The 17,926-nt window shown below is 29.2% G+C and overlaps 1 protein-coding gene across 6 annotated transcripts in view; it reads left to right on the plus strand.

Moving 5' to 3' along the window:
- Nhe2 (Na[+]/H[+] hydrogen exchanger 2) overlaps positions 1-17,926 on the plus strand; it is a 63,567-nt gene that overhangs the window by 10,471 nt on the left and 35,170 nt on the right. For all 6 annotated transcript variants that reach the window (XM_064359896.1, XM_064359907.1, XM_064359900.1 and 3 more), the window contains exons 2-4: positions 6,975-7,241; positions 11,388-11,841; positions 17,019-17,236. In XM_064359896.1, coding sequence (XP_064215966.1) covers positions 6,975-7,241; positions 11,388-11,841; positions 17,019-17,236 — 939 coding nt within the window. The remainder of the gene's footprint in view (positions 1-6,974; positions 7,242-11,387; positions 11,842-17,018; positions 17,237-17,926) is intronic.

The raw sequence follows: 17,926 nt of genomic DNA on the forward strand, positions 1-17,926 counted from the left end.
CGTTTTTACGATAATTAGGAATTTTTGAAAATTTTTGGATTTGCACCTTAAAACTTAAAAAATCGGTAACTCTCTTACTTTTAGAAATTTCGAAATCATATTTGGAGAATTTGGAAGAAAGCCTACATCTGTTTTTTAGTTTGTACAAAATTGGAAACGAAGTTTATAAACCCAAAAATTTTAAGATAAAGGTTGGACAAATTCAAGTACCCATAACTTAATTTATTCAAATGGGATGTCCCAATTTTTATTTTACCAGATGAAGAAGATTTTTTTTCTGTACCGATCTGTATTATTGAATGTTGGTTCAAAAAACTTTAATTTCTCAAATTTTTCTCTTGTTTCCATGGCAACCTATGAGAAAAAACCTATGGCTAATGAATTTCTCAATCTCAACAAAAAGTTATTGTAACTTGAAAACTATTAGACATAAGAATAGGGAATGCTAATACGAGGATAAATTGAAAAGTCTCCGGCCTAGCCTAGATAGGATGCAAATTTGGCAGATTTTATTATGGCATTATATTCTTTCATATTTTATTAGTCGTGCCTTGGAATATCAAAAACATCGGTCAAATAATAATTATTTGCCAGTTGTTTGAATTCGATGTAGTTTGGTGTTTGTGCGCAATGGAGCAAACTGAGATTCGTGCAGTGATCAAATATTTTTTTATTAAAGGGCTATCCTCAAAGGATATAAAATCTGAACTGGACAATACATTGGGCGACTCTTCTCCTTCTTACACGACAATTAAAACTTGGGTCGCGGACTTTAAACGTGGTCGTAAAAGCACGGAAGATGCACCACGTTCAGGACGACCAAAAACCGCTACGTGCAAAGAAATTGTAGAAAAAGTCCATAAAATTGTCTTGAATGATCGCCGGTCAAAATTGGTAGAGATAGCAGAAGCTGTGGGCATTTCAACGGAGCGGGTACATTACATCCTAACTGAAGTGTTGGATATGAGAAAGTTATCTGCGCGATGGGTGCCGCGACTGCTCACACCAGAGCAAAAATTGATTAGAAAAATGATTTCTGAGGAGTGTTTGGCCCGCTTACAACACAATCCGGTGGATTTTTTACGAAGATTTATAACTGTAGATGAGACGTGGATTCACCATTATTCACCCGAAACCAAACAGCAGTCTAAACAATGGACTGCAAAGGGGGAACCCGTTCCGAAGAAAGCGAAAACACTTCGGTCGGCCGGAAAAGTCAGTATTGGGATGCTAAGGGTATTCTTTTCATAGATTATTTGGAAAAAGGAAAAACAATCAACGGCCCATATTATGCTTCCCTGCTGGACCAGCTAAAACAAAAAATCCAAGAAAAACGCCCTAGCTAGGCCGGAGACTTTTCAATTTATCCTCGTAGTTTCTTGAAGGATCTTGAACGGTTGGATAGTTGCTAAGGTAAAGATAATCTGATTGGTGTTTCTATAGAAATTATGGAACCGACAGAATTTATCTAACGATAACTTGTTCAAGGAACCGGGTGTTAATGAAAAAAAATTTGTAGAGTTTCATTTGAAAAAATTGAGTTGTGGCTGCTTAAAGTTCTGAAAACTTAACTTTAAACATTTGAGGTTTGTTATTCTTTTTTAGAAATTTGAGAACAGTAAAGGAAAGATCTAGGCTTTATCCTTCAAATGAGCTAAAAAATATGTATAAAGTTTTAAAAATGGCAGAGTTATCGATTTTTGAACTGGAAGGTGCAAATACAAAAAAAAACTAAATATTTTGTAAACGGCTAAAGAGAAAGCTTATAAAAGTTGCATTAAAATAACTCTTGTAATCCAAAAACGTAATAAAAAATATAGCTTTTTATTTAAAATAAAGAAGTTGATAGCGACGTCCAATATAACCGAAAGTGTCATTATCTTGAAAATATTTTCATTGAGCAGGACCTAAGAGCTTATGGTTAAACACAAATTTTCAGAAGACTGTATTTTTAGAACTATCAGTACTTCTAATGTGGGGTTTAGACGGACACACTCTGTATATTACGTTATTCTGTAAAAGATTTTCAATATGATGTTTACTATCTAGAAATAATAGATACGAAATTTCCAAATATTCAGTCCTATTCATAATTTTTTGTTACCCTGTATATTTAATAACTAAGGTAAACATAAATTTCAATTTAGAAAATATTTAATTGTTTTTTCTTGTTTATGTTATTATAATTTAGGGGCAATTATTGTTACCTACACTTTTTAATAAAAGATATGTATTTTCTTTATTTTGTTGGAACCCAACTTAATTAAAAAAAGAAATTAAAAATACTTATTTGATTTGTTTGAAGTTAACACTTGCATAAATTAACTTTTCAATTCTTTATCAGTAAACAATGTTTCCATTTTTCCTTTTTCAATATAATTTTTAAAGCAATGGAAAGACAAACAGTTCTTCACTTATAAAACTAAGATTGTGCGTTGAAAGTGAAAACTTTTTAATAAATACTTACAACATAAGCCACCTAATTTCGGTTTAGGGCAAGATTGTATCCAAAATCCCTAATTTGTGTTATAAAAATCTTGTATATACTGAATCGATTATGAATTTGGTAACGTCATGGATTTTGTGCTTTCAGGGAGAAATTTCAGATGAAACGAACTTAATTTAGCGGGAAACATTTGAGCAAGGTTTCTAGTGTGGGAGTAGCTGTTTGAAAATCTATTAATTTTTTTCTCTTTTAGAATGTGTGGAGGGTTTACAGTATATTACGTCATATTGTAAACCGCAGTATGTAATAATACCCTATACATAATTTATATCAAAGGTGGTTATATAACCAAACTTTTCAAACACGTGTGATTATTATTACAAGAATATTAAACGCAGCAATTTCTTAACGTATAGTATTCGAGTGAATCTTAAAAGATAGTTCACTCTATTTACTACTCGACTTCATTCATCATAATATGCGTTTTCAGTCTAATTTTAAAATGATTAAATTTAGAACGGACAGTTCGGAGCCAGAAGATTTTAAGGTAAAAATCTTTATGTGTAAGAGATTTTTAATAACCGAGAAAGCTTTTCAGTGACTATAAGCAGCAGTGTTATATGACATGATATAAGGATGTACTACAGCTTAACAATAAGTATAATCTGGATAATAGCAGTGTTGTGAGACGTATTTCGAATTTCTCATTTTGAATTGTTAATCTGTTTTCGACGGGACTCAATAACACAAAACAGCTATCTACCATTTTCTAAAATTTCACATTTTGTTTACTACAAAATTTTTAAACAAATCTTTTAGTTTAACATTTGTTTTCAATTGTTTAATCAAAACAGTTATGGACAGATTCTACACAGTTTCGTTAATGATGAACTGCCAGAATTTCTATGTAAATACAGAAAGTATCAGAAATACTTGTGTTAATTTTAACACGTAATAAAATTCATCAAACACAACAACTTTTCTATATAAAGTTTTGCAAAATTCTTCTTTACAATTTTCACTGTTTTCTTCCTTTCTTTTGTGCAAATGAGCCGGTCAGTGTTTAATAATTAGTCTGTAATCATAGCAACAATTTTCATTGTTGTTTTAAATTGTTTAAGTTGTCCGTTTATATCACAACGAAAATAGTTCGACTTTCTTATTTTTGTACTCATAGGCGGGTACACGTTTCAGCATGTTATCTTTTTGCAAATATTAAGTAAATTTGCGAGTTTTTATTGAAAAGCTACATATAGAAAAGATGTTTTATTTGTTAAGTTCTGTTATCTGTTAAAATTAAGACACGTATTTTGATACACCTTGTATATGCAAACAGTTAACTAAAAGCAGTTTTGACAGCTTTTCCGATCTTGAATAGTAAGTAGCTCTGGACGGTAATATCATTTTTAACACTTTTAAAAACTAAAATAATCCAACGTAATCAAAAATTTAACTTTTATTTTTCAAGCAACGACAAACTAAGATGTAAAATGCAATTACAAATGTTCAAGAAGAATTTAATTTTATTTGTAATTGTCTGCTTTAATAACACTAGTTTACAACGTTTTTTTACCAAGAGATGAAACCAATGTGTATAGATAAAATCATTAACCCTAAGTTTGATACAGAAGTCGAAAAAAACTATTACGTCACATTTTTTAAATCCATGATAAAGTATCAGTATTTGACAATTTTTGCAACATCAAAAATGTTACAGACTGCTGCTTCTTTTGTACTATCAGGGTTAGTTTATCTTAATTCAGAGTAGTAGTAAACGAATAACATATTTTTATCTCAAAAACCTAATAACTTTCTTCATAATACTTTAAATCTTGATGGAAACGTTCACCATGTTCATCGCTTAAGCTTTCCAAGTTTTGTTACGATAATTTAAACACAAATATAGAAAAAGTTGTTTGTGCTTAATTTACTTTCACCTGATGATATTTCAAAGCAAATAAAATATTTAACAATTTGTTAATCACGTCAATAATGAATGCCAATGACATCAAAAAGTAGGCTGACTCAAAATTTTGAAAAATTAAAAATGACAAACTTTTTTTGTACTAATTAATGTGACTTTCTCTTACTGTAATCAGCAGTAATCGACTAACATTATTTTATCCTAAAAACTTTTTAGCGAATATACAGGGTGTCCATTTTTCTAGCTCCATCATGGGGGTCTTACTTATTATAAGAGTTACGAGGTTGGTTAAATTGGGGCAAAGTTTTTGTGCTGAAAATTTATTTGAAAGAAAATTTGATGAGTCATTCTTAACTTTTGAATTATTAGAAAAACCCGAAAATTTGTAATTTTCGCTTTTATTTTTTCAAACTAAAATCAAGTGAACTAGACGTTTTTAAGTAAGAGTTTGTTTTTACAAGGAATCTAAATCTGTCATTGCATTTTCCAAGGGATTCTTGATGTCAAAGTTACAATATTTACATCTGGTTGCTTTTATGGAAGCCATATTCGCTTTTTGTATTTTTTAAAAGTGTTTTTATTCCTGATTACAACGATGTATCACATGTTATGATTGAATCTTGCATGCCGATAAAAATTGAGAAAAATGCATTTTTGCGGGGAGTGCTTTGGAAAAAACGCCAATAATTTTGTTTTTAAATAAACTAGTTTTTGGAGATATAATTGAATAATTTGGGTCTAGAAAATGCAATTTTTCACCAAGCTAACTTATTTAAAAACTAAATGGCATCATAAGCTAGAAGTTTAGTAAAACAAAACAAGGCAAAAGTCTACTTGCATATTCAATAGAACTGTTAAAATTTAGTATGTTAAACAAAATTTTTGGAGTTTTTTTCCGAAGCACTTTTTGCAAAAAGTTTTTTTCTTAATTTTAATCAGCATATACGATTCGATTATATCATGTGATACATCGTTGTAATTAGGAACAAAAGGACTTTTCCAAACTACAAGTATCATATATGGCGTCCACAAGAAAAACCGAAGTTCAGTGTTGTAACTCTGACATCAAGAACGCCTTGGAAAAGGCGATAACAGATTTAGATTTTTTGTAAAAAGTGCCTAAAGAAAGTTTAAGTTAAGAACGTCTAGTTAGTTCTTTTGGTTTTCGATTAAAAAAATAAAAACAAAAATTACAAATTTTTGTGTTTCTCAAAAATTTAAAAAATTAAAATAACACATGAAATTTTCTTCCAAATAATTGTTCAACATAAAAATGCGCAACTTTGCCCTAACTTAATCGACCTCGTATCTCTTATAATAACTGAGTTCCCCATGCTGGAGGTCGAAAAACGGACACCCTGTATATTTTAGTTATCAGTGAACAAAATCAGTATAAATTATTTCGTAGTAAAAAAATATTTTTGTAAACTAGTGTAATTTATAGTAAATTTTTGGTTACAGCTCAATAATGTCTCAGTTTATTTTAACTAAAGCAGCGTCTTTAAATTTTCTCCCACAAAGTGAGATATTTACGGAAATAATTGCAAACAAACATTTTCACGACTTTGATATGACATCTTGGCAAGTTTCTAATAAATTATTAAAGATTTTTCGTAAACAGAAAAGGATTATGGCATTAATCCAATTTAAAGTAGGAAAGAGTCGTGCACAGGAATTAATTTTAAAATGTGGTGGAGTTCTTACTGATATTTAAAACCAAAGAAGCAAAAAGCTGTAAAAGTTATTAAATTAATTATTATTCATGCATGCGATGTGCTCAAGCAGCACTGTTTCTGAGAAAACAAAATGTGTATATGTGTGGAAATTCAGACGAAGCGTTTATGTAGGCGTCTAATCTGCTTGTGGAGCTTCATAAATTATACTTTCATATACAAACTGTTTAATCGTATCCCCAGAAAAACACAAAAACTATGAAAAATACTTTGTTAGTTCAGGTTTGTAAAAAAAGTTTATTTCAAGACATAAGTATTAACTTTCTGCGATAATTATTGCAAAACAACTGAAATAAGCAATTATAAAACGCCTTCTAATTTAATTATTGTTCACCAAATTTCGACCAGTAACAGCAGTTTTAACCAATAGTCACACAACAGTAGCTATACGAAAAGGTCAAAGTTTACCTACATATTGATCTCTAAAAGAATTTGCTGCATTTTGCTAAATAAATTTAAAATATTTCCCCTGGCAACAACGACAAATTATTTGAAAACTTAATAAGTGTTCGCAATTTATCAGCACAAACACACTGTTATTTAGACACAACCTGTTAACTCAGCGTACATAAGAACGAGAACAACTGTGCAATATTCTGTAGTTTTGTTGTAAAACTTGAATCTAATTCATTTAGTAGTTTTATTGATTCGGTAGTTTCACAATAAGGAGCTACATCTTCGTGCCAGCTTTAGAAATGGAGTACAATGGAGTAAAATCCTCTTGGTTTTTATACTTTGTGGTTTAAACTGTTAATTGAAATGATTATTCGTGATACAGTGAACAAATTTCTGTTACCCGGCGCATCCACCAAATTTGCAACAATACAACAATCAAATATGAAATGTTTATGACTCTGTTTTTTTGTTTCAGGTTTTCATATGGCTCCAAAATTAAGTGAAATATTCCCCGAGTCATGTCTACTGATATTCGTGGGAGTGGTGATTGGAGTGGTTTTGGTCCACGTTACTGACAGCGTCCACATGTCGCCGCTTACACCAGACACATTCTTTTTTTACATGCTTCCTCCAATTATTTTGGACGCTGGTTATTTTATGCCTAATAGATTATTTTTTGATCATTTGGGCACCATTTTATTGTTTGCTGTCATTGGGACGATTTTTAATACATTAACCATAGGTAAGTAAAAAGTGTAAAAACTAGAGGTTTTATTATTTATATAACAACGAAAAATGCAAATACAGAAACAAATAAATTTTCCTAAAATATAATATTTTGGGACAAAAATGATTTAATGTTATTTGCTTTGTAATTACGTGATAAAAAGACATATAAATATAAATTAAAATAAAAATGTAATAAAACAGCCTCAAACACACTTTAATATTATATTTTATAACATTTATAAATCTTATATAAATCAACAACACATAAAAAACACCACTTGAACGAGTTACTTCAAGTTGAGTTAATGATCAAATAATCGAAGGAAAGGAAAACTGATTTACTGATTTTAGAAAGTTTATGTTGCTTTGTAAATATTTTTTTTGCCTAATAAAGCCTAACAGATCTGAGAATTGTGATTCGAATTAGAAAGTTATTGGCTTTTAATATTTTTAAGCTTCTTATGAAAAGTGATTTTTTTCTGTGCCTTAATGTTGTTAACAGTGTCACATTTCTGGAAGAATATATCGACTATAGTTTTTTTTTCATATTATTTTAGTTTCAATATTTGGCAGAATAAAAAATACATTGAAACGGTGAATACACACAAATATTTTATACAGTCTTATTCAAAAGTGTGCTACAGTCTTGCAGGTAATGACAAAAGACATCAAATTAAGTTAAAATACCTGTGATAAAAAATGGTATGAGCCTTCTGTCATGAAATATAGCTCTTCAAATATTGAATTTTTATGTTATGTTTTAGTTAGCGGAAACGACAGATCTTGAAATCCAGTAAACAGATACTTGTTGAAAAAAATCCCCAGTTGATATCTTATGAAGTACCAAACCGAGTACAAAACATTTAACAAATTCGCAAATACGACAATAAATTAAATTTGATATCACTGAAAACAAAAGAGCAACAATTAATACTGTTGCTAAAAACACATTTAAAAAATCTTAAAAATTAATTTACTTGAAAAAATAATTGACTTCATTATTTTCATGCTTAACGGAACGGTTTTTATCACTATTTGTCCGACATATTTAAATCACTTTATATATTTAAAATAGTATATTAAATAACTACCTTAGATGTGTAACTACTTCCTCAGTACATTTAGAAAAAAAGAAATGCGGAACAAGAAGATTGGAGGAAAAAAATATTTTATTTGCATCTACTAGAAAATTTTTCATAATTTCCGTCTCAGTATTACAACATAAATTTATATTATGATATTATGATCTCATTATCTTTTTATGAAATAATCTCGGAAATAGTTTTAGATGGTAAAAAATGAATTGAATTCTTCTCAAAAATTTGCTTGGTGAAAAATCAGTTAAAAATTTGAAAATCTATGAACAAGTGTGAATTGTCACTAAACAGATCGGAAAATAAGAATATTAGCAAATGTTACTTAGAACTTCAGAAATAGTTCCGGAGACTTCAGAATTTAAACCCAAATATGTTAAAGGTTTATTCAAAAGTGTGGCACAAACTTGTGGGTAATGAGTTAATGACAAAAGACATCAAATTAAGTTAAAATAGCTATGACAAGTAATGGTATGAGCTTTCTGTCATGTAATATAGGGTCTTCAAAAATTAAATTTTTATGTTAAGTTTTAGTTAGCGAAAACGACAGATCTTGAAACCCAGTAAACAGATGCTTGTTGAAAAAAATCACCAGTTGATGTCTTATGATTTATGAAGTACCAAACCGATTACAAAATATTTAACAAACTCGCAAATACGACAGTAAATTAAATTTGATATCATTGAAAATTGAAAACAAAAGAGCAAAAGCACATTTAAAAAATCTTAAAAATTAATTTGCTTGAAAAAATAATTGACTTCATTATTTTCATGTTTAACGGAACGTTTTTATCACCATTTATCCGACATATTAAAATCACTAATAACTATTAGATATGTAACCACTTCTTCAGTACATTTAGAAAAAAGAAAAGCGGAACAAGAAGACAGGAGGAAAAAAATAATTTTCTTGCATCTATTAGAAAATTTTTCATAATTTCCGTCTCAACATTATAACATAAATTACATTATGATATTATCTTTTCATGAAATAATCTCGGAAATAGTTTTAGGTGGTAAAAAATGGATTGAATTGATCATAAAAATTTGCTTGGTGATGAATGAGTTAAAAATCTGAAAATCTTTGAATTATGTATTGTCACTAAGCAGATCGGAAAATAACAATAATTTGTAAATGTTACTTAGAACTTCATTTGTTTTAACGAAAGGTTGCTAAGGTTTGAGTTATTTTGATAATATTATGAAATACCTAATTTACTACTACCGATATTTAACTGTTTACGAATATATTAAACATTTATTATTCATTTGTTTTTAAATAATTTTTTGCAATGTAGCAGAAATAGTTCCGGAAACATGAAAATTTAAACAGAGTGTGTTTTTTTCTAGTGATTTTGCTTAGAATGACTTTTGAAAATTTCGTTGATTTCATGTATCTACTGGGTTTTGTGCTTAAACTGTGTTCCTATTTTACAAAAAAAACATATTAGTACACTATGAAGTATTTTATATACTATCCCTGTCTCGACAAAGTCACGCAGTACAGACTCCAGAAAATAATCGCTTTCAATAAACAGTTTTCGCAAAGAAGTTAAAAACATTATCTTTTTAAGTAAGCAGACAAACAGCGTATATAGAATATAAATAAAAATCAATTATTTTTCTTTTACTATTAGAATTTACTTTTCTTTTATACCGGGTGTTCAAAAACCGGCGCACCAACTCAATGGTGCGTGGTAGAGAATTGCTTACACATAAAGGTAATAATAGTAAAAAAGTTCTTTGTATTACAATTATTGACAAATAAAGAAATTGTAATAAATGAAATGTGGCAACGTTGTCTAACAGTCGTGATCTCAGTAGAAATTGATCAACAATAGAAATAAATTATTTTTGAAGTGGTTTCCTAGGAAATAATTCCCAGTGTTGGCACATCTACAAATTGTGATTTTTTTGATGAATTTAATTTTTTTAATTTAAAAAATTGATAATGTCTGATAGTAAATTTAAAAATAATTATTCATCGTTGTGTTAGGGAACGATTACTTGGTGTGAAACATAAAAACATTAAAAAATAATAAAAACTGGAGAAGTTAACAAAAATGAGTTTGTAGCTACAGATTTTTTAAAATACGACTTTAGAAATTTTTCCCTAATCTGCACATGCTTCTTAATAACGTACCACTGAGTTGGTGCGCCAGTTTTTGGCAACCCTGTATTTTCATTTTCTTTTCTTGTTTTAATTTTGTTTATCAGTTTTATCGCATTCATTTTTTATTTTTTAAGCATAAATATCATAATTATTTTATTTTCTTATACTTTTTGTTTGGATTAAGTTTTGACCATTTTTCAAGAATTTTTTTTTCGAAATTCCTTTTAGTTTTTGAATTAATAATTTTTTTTAATAGGACCCTAATACGGCAATTTTTCTAGTAAAACATTATGCTTTAAAAATGGCTTCTAATTTGATAATACTGTTTGTAAACCAGTGTTTATTTTAATGATTTGTTAAAGTTTAAAGATTTTTCGAACATGGCTTAAATGGTTATTCCCAAGGATGTTTTTATTCATGTAACAAGATTCGTCAAATTTTACGCGACCCTCTTAGTTGCACGATAACAAAATTTAAAAAATTGCTTTCTTTGAAGAAATTATTTTGAACATACAGGGTGACCCAAGGATGCGTAATTGGTCTATAACTTTTTTGTTATTAAAAATATTGCCATGTCGCTTTCATTATCCGATAGATCGACTAGTCCACAAACTAAATATATTTTTATTATACACAGGGCGTTGTATACAGGGTGGTGAACCAAAGTTATATATTTTTTTAAATAGGACATCTTATATATTTTTACATAATTGATCTATTTTTGAAATTAATTTCAAAAATTGTTTTTTTTATAACGAAAACTTAAATAAAAACTTAAACAAATCTTACATTAGTTTTTTGTGTAGAATCCAATTATGCAAATATATAATTATAATTTACCGATTTGGCTCTCTCTAAACTATACTTTATGAAGTTCTGGCTTTTTAACTACAAATCCAAAGTTGTGCTTAGAAGAAACTCCAAAGGTTAAAACCACCTAACTTTGTTTCAGGTGCTTCCTTGTGGGCAGTAGGACTGACAGGCCTGTACTCCTGTGATACCCCGCTGCTGGACATGTTCCTCTTTAGTTCACTGATATCTGCGGTGGATCCAGTAGCAGTGTTGGCAGTTTTCGAAGAGATTCAAGTTAACGAAATCTTATACATAGTGGTGTTCGGTGAATCGCTTTTAAATGATGCCGTCACTGTAGTGTTATACCACCTTTTTGAGTCTTACACCGAAATGGGCCTAGAAAACATCGTCTACCAGGACATTGTGGCCGGCCTTGCCAGCTTCTTCGTTGTGGCTCTCGGTGGTACTGTGATAGGTGTGATATGGGGACTTGGGACGGGATACGTTACAAGATTTACCAATGAAGTGCGTGTCATAGAACCTATTTTTATATTTGTTATGGCCTACTTGGCGTATTTAAATGCCGAAATATTTCATATGTCTGGAATTTTAGCGTAAGTACACATTCCAAAATTTGCTTATTAAATGTAAGTTGGCTAAATTTAGGAACACTTTACACTGCAATCCAAATAAAATATAATTTATTCGTCATGAGACACAGGATCTCATAAAATGCTTACGCAGGTTGTCTAAAACAAAAGAAATTTAATCTTTTTCACACATCGGAAATGGATAATCCTTACACAAATTTAACTCCAGGATTCTCTGCGGAAAACCTGTTTATTTTGTAATTATGATTACAACCAGTAAAAAACATAATTTCAAAAAAAAATGATTTTGTTCACATTAATAACTGAATAATAAATCAAAACATGTCTTCGCAATGGTTGTATTAATGTAAACTGAATTCTGTCTGTTATTTTAAAATCACCGTCAAAATATACATTATAAAAATGTCTATTGTTATAGTGTTATAAATCGTTATTGCGTACTAGGTCATCCACACGGTAGTCAGTGTTTATGTTTATACAGCTTATACAAACACCAGTCCGTGCGAGAAGAGAAAATTTTTAAAATAAATTTTCGAATAAATACAGAAAAGCAGAATAGCAGAACATCTAAAAATTACTCAAATGTAAAGTCGAAATAATATTAATAATATTATACAGGGTTATTCACAAACATAAAATGTAGTATTTCTCATACTGGTAGATACAACTTATCCCTATTTTTCCATGAATTCAAGGCTACTTTTTAATACACGTATGTACAATGCACAATCACGATGGTTTGCGGGTGAGAATAACTTTTTTCCTTTTATTATTTACACCGTATTGACTAAAAATTCAGGTTCATGTGTTTTTAAATAATTCTCATCTACTTAGCTTTGAAATTGGTTTACATGTAAAAAAAAATGCCACTTTGCTCACTTGAATTCGTTGTCAATAAATGTCAAAACTGTCAGTTGTGAAATTCACAAATTGTCAATTAATTAATTTTAAAAATTTTGTTAAAATTCAACTACATTCGAATCACTTTCATAAAAACCATTGTGGTGGAAATTGGGTACTCTTGACATTAAGTTATATATGAGTTGTCATGGTAACCGGTTAGTCAATTCCACCACAATGGTTTTTATGAAAGTGAACCGAAAGTAAATTGTTACACTGTGCAAGAAAACACTTTTATTTCCAAAGCTTATTTCTAAATTGAAAACTTACTAAATGAAGAATAGTAATATTTGGTGTCTAATCGCCTGCCATTTGGTCTATAAAGCGGCATTTCTGATTTTACATGGGAAATTCACAGACGACTAGATGAGAAAGCTTTAAAAAGACATTGTAGTATTAGAGCCTAATTTCAAGTTGACTTACGACCGGTGCAAATCATGATTGACATAGCAACGGCGCAAATCTAGCAATGTCATTCGTTGCTGCTATGCAACTACGACCCGCGCAACTTTGCGACCAAACTTGAAATTAGAGCCTTAGGGTCTACAAGAAGATAATAAGTTGAAAAAATAACATTACATTTACCATAGCTTTTCAAAATTATTTAGATTACCTAAAAATACTCACTCCCTTAAAAAAGAATTAAAAACTAATAAGAAAATGTTTGTGTTCTATTTCAGTGTTATTTATTTTTAATTTATTGACTCCTTGGCTTAAGTCCAAATATGAAATTTGGGAAAACCAAAATTTAAATGTCAGAAATCACATTTTAAGAGTAGATAATTCAAAAAACAACAAGTTTATTAGATAAATACGTAGTACTTTAATGATGAGTGAAACACCTACTAATGTGCAATAAGAGAAGGGTTTATTGATCTCACCTTAACCATAACTTTCTCTTAGGGCCTACATTAGAAACTTATTAACTTCTAATATAACTTGAGCCCTAGAGCTTTAAAACTATGTATACGCTCCATTCGGAGTTCAACTACATTACATTCAAAATGAACTCTCGGGGCGATGAGAAATTGGCGCCAACTTTGAAATTTTAAATAGCAACCTATTTTTATTGAATTTTTGAATTCAATTTTTCAAACTGGGTTAAATGTACCAACGTACTAATTTTGAAAGAAAATGCGACGCTGCTGTTTTTATTGTTTTGAAACAGCTAATAGTTCATTCAAAATATCCAGCTCTTGAACCCTTTCTATAAGTATATAATCTTTTTTCCGAAAACCAAAATTTATATTTTAGAAATCGCATTTTAAGAGTAAATCAGTTCAAATGAAAACAAGTTTAGTACCGGCTAGCACAAACGTATTAGTTGTTTTAAAACTATACAAACGCCAACGTCGCATTTTGTCTCAAAATTAGCTGAAATAAATTACTCATATACTTCAATAAAATAATAGCTATTAAGGTATTTCACAATTTTATCAATCTTATTTTAAAAAATAATTCGGTTAAATAGCTTATAGTATTTTAAAGAAAAGTCAACTAATGTGCCGTAAAATGTGTTTAGTAATTAGAGCTACTCGTGTTCATTCATGAATTAATTTTTCAAAGTAAAAGTTTATACCTGGTATCTACGCTTTTTTTCCTTGACCTGAATAATAATTATTGTTATGGTGAAAAAAATCGATTCATATTTTTATCTCATATTGAGATAAATTCATATTGAAATTTTATATTCAGATAAAGATATTTAAGGACGAATAAATGTTTTTTTGCTAGGCCACTATTGAGGTCTTTCTTCCAGGCCGGGCGGTAAGTCAAGGGGGGTGGCATACAAATTTTCTTCAAAATTCTTATTGATTATTAGTTTTTTGACTCGACGACGTACTAAAAAGTTAGGAAAAAGTCCATTTTTGACATAATTTACTATTCGTTGTTTATCAAAAATAGTGAGTTGTTACTTCGAATGTGTGTTTAAGTGTTTGAAAAAGGCATACATTTTCAATTTATTTGAACAAAATTTTTGATATTTTTTAAGAAAATTTTATAGAATAGTCGATTATCTGATTAAATTGCATTATCGCTCTTGAACGTCAAAGTTACAATATTTTCTAGCTAATTAGGCGATTTTTCGGCCTAATTTTACGGAAATTTTGCAAAAGTTGCGTTTTCGGATAAAAAACTTTCAAAATATACACTTTGTTCTGTAATTTTTCACACTTTCGTCAAAACTTTAAGCTTAAAAAACCAAAAATAACACGTTTTTCGATTCAATTCTATAATTTTTTGAGTAATTTTTGACGAAATTTTGCTTAATTGTAAATAATTGCGTTCTTCAATGTAAAACGTGCTAATATAATAAATAAATACTAAAATGATTTCCAATACTACATTTTCGATCGTTTTGACGAAATATTTTGGAATGGTTTTAAAAAAATTCGTTTAATTGTTTGTGAAAATTCACTAAACATCTGCGTTTGTGAATGAAAATGAGTTAAACATCAAAAATCAAAATAATTTACACTTTAATGATACAATTTAATGATTTTTTTGGTAGATTTAAAAAAAATTGCAAAATAATTAAGTTTCCACAAAACGAGGTAAAACGCTTGAGATTTTATAAAATTTGGTGGGTATTTCTGAAACTTTTAAATATTTATTTGAGTCTGGAAAAGGCTTATTTTTCTAAGTGAATTTGGAAAAGTTGCAATTTTCCACAATAAACTTAATAATAATTATTAATATTGAAAATTTGAAATTTATTTTCACCGAACTTTGAAAAATCTTGTGTTCAACTCTTAAGAAAAGCTAATTTTTCCTATCCATAACGTGTTTTTTAACTTAGCTTTGTCCCAACAAAAAATCTCATGTCTAAAGTAAAAAAATTTCCTATTTCGTTGCATAAAAATTTATTACATGTCTTCTAAGCTTATTTTGAACAAACTTTCTCAAAATAGTCCTGTTTATGGTTATCCAACGATTGAAAAAGGAAAAAATATTGAAATATTTAACTCGTAGAAACATTTCGTTTTGTTTTAACAAAACCTCGCCTAAGCGGTGAAAGAAGAAAAAAAGCAAAAGAACACCATTTTCGACATAATTCTGCTTTTTTTTGCCGTATTTTTGATTAAATTTGGCGAAATGATTGCGTTACTGATTTCTGACTGAACACCACATACCATAAAACGCTTGAAAGTAAAAAGAAATAATATAACTTTTGTTCACTTTACCTAGTGCTTTTCCATTCTGTACTAATAAAATTTCGACTAAAAAAAATACAACTATAAATACAAAGTTCCGATTTTGCAATCGCATTTCTTGAGTATTGTCAACTTTGCCTTGACATAAGCTAAGACAAGTTTCTAGTAATAGTAATTTTGACTCAATTTATTACACCAAGCCCAATATCAAATGGTCAGTGTAATTAGTAGTTTAGTTGCTTTTAAGAAAATTCTTGAAATACACCAACAGGACGCACCCTGTATTTTTTAGCCTTATGATAAACGTTTCCTTCTTATGTTAAAGGTTTGGTTTCCTCTGTATTATTGTTATATACAGCAATAAGATTGGAAAGCTTGGCAATATTCCAGCCTGAAAAAGCCATGAAAAATTCTTCATTGGGTTTATCACCGTTTCCTGAAATGTGTTTTACTGCTCCTAAAAATTATCGATTCAATAAATTAAAAAATGAGTGATTTGCTTCGTAATGACGGTACTTCTAGTTTTAATGACTTTGAATTCCTCCACGAACTAGAATTTTATTCGCTTATTGTGATTTTTTTAGTAATCTAGAATAATATTTCTTCGTTAATTATACCTTGCTCACAAATTTGTTTTTAAAAATGTTTTTTTTTTGCTTCTAAAGGTAAATCAGTCGTGCGTAAGCATTGTCAAACAACAAAACCATTGTCACAAGAATAACATTTATTGTAAGGGCTGTGTGTTTCTAGACTCTTCAAGCCATGGATAATTGAATTTGATGGGCTAATAACAAATTGCTTAATTGTTCTACTGAATGCTACGTTAAATCCAGTGTAGCAGGATTACCATTTCATTTATAAACCCTTTGACAAGTAAATAAGATTATTCAAACCTAAACAAAATTACGTTCTGTACAAGATTAATTATCCATTGACCAATTTATCTTTAGCACAATCTGAATTTCATTTTTAAATTTTGAATTTTTACTGTTGAAATAGGACGTTACTAAAATAAAATAAGAGACGAAAAGTCTTTCAAACCTTTGAACATTGTTTTTTTTGCTTCTCATTTTTAAATTAGGACAAATATAAAATTTTTGCACTAATGTTTGTGTTCTCTTCCAGAATTACATTTTGTGGTATAACAATGAAGAACTACGTAGAGGCAAACATATCACACAAGTCCCACACGACAATAAAATACACCATGAAAATGCTTAGCAGTTCGTCAGAAACTATCATTTTCATGTTTTTGGGTGTGGCGACTGTCAGTTCGTACCATGTCTGGAACACATGGTTTGTTGTACTCACAATTCTATTTTGCTCAGTTTATAGGGTATTAGGTAAGTAACGAAGCAATTATCAGTTATTATTTTTATTAAGATTATGATTAAGAATTTTTACACTTAGTACTAATTTGATTGTTGAATATTCACAACTCCGACTATTTTCGGAGTGAACCAAAGGTGCGTAATCGGTCTATAACTTTTTTTATTATTTGAAAGTCCATAAACCACAAATATTTTTATTGTACACAGGCTGTTCTATACAGAGTGGTGAACAAAAGTTACATTTTTTTCAAATAAAACACCCTACATATTTGTGCATAATTAGATTTTACGAAAAAAATAATGTTACTTTATATAAACTATTATGGGTCTATCTCTTTTCGTTTTGGAATTATTCAACCTTTCGTAATAAAAAAAACATTTTTTGAAAAATTACTGCGAAGTCGCCTATGAATATTTTCCGTCAAATTTGCTACAGAACTCAGAATACCCTGTAGTTTTAGCAAAAAAAAATTCAAAAAGTTGAACAATTAATTTTTTTCTGGAACACCATGTATTTATTTACACGTATCGATAGCATTTTTCATAAGCTTTCTAATGATATGGTGTGTCTATCGCAAATTTGAAATAGTTCTTAGTGTGTAATAAAAATTTTTCTTTTTTTATTTATTTTATTATTAATTCTTGATGAGCAAAATTTATTTACGTATCAAGTAATAATTAAATTACTAATGTAATTTGTCA

This window comes from Tribolium castaneum, chromosome 1, assembly GCF_031307605.1.
Source record: "Tribolium castaneum strain GA2 chromosome 1, icTriCast1.1, whole genome shotgun sequence".
Taxonomy (NCBI): Eukaryota; Metazoa; Arthropoda; class Insecta; order Coleoptera; family Tenebrionidae; genus Tribolium; species Tribolium castaneum.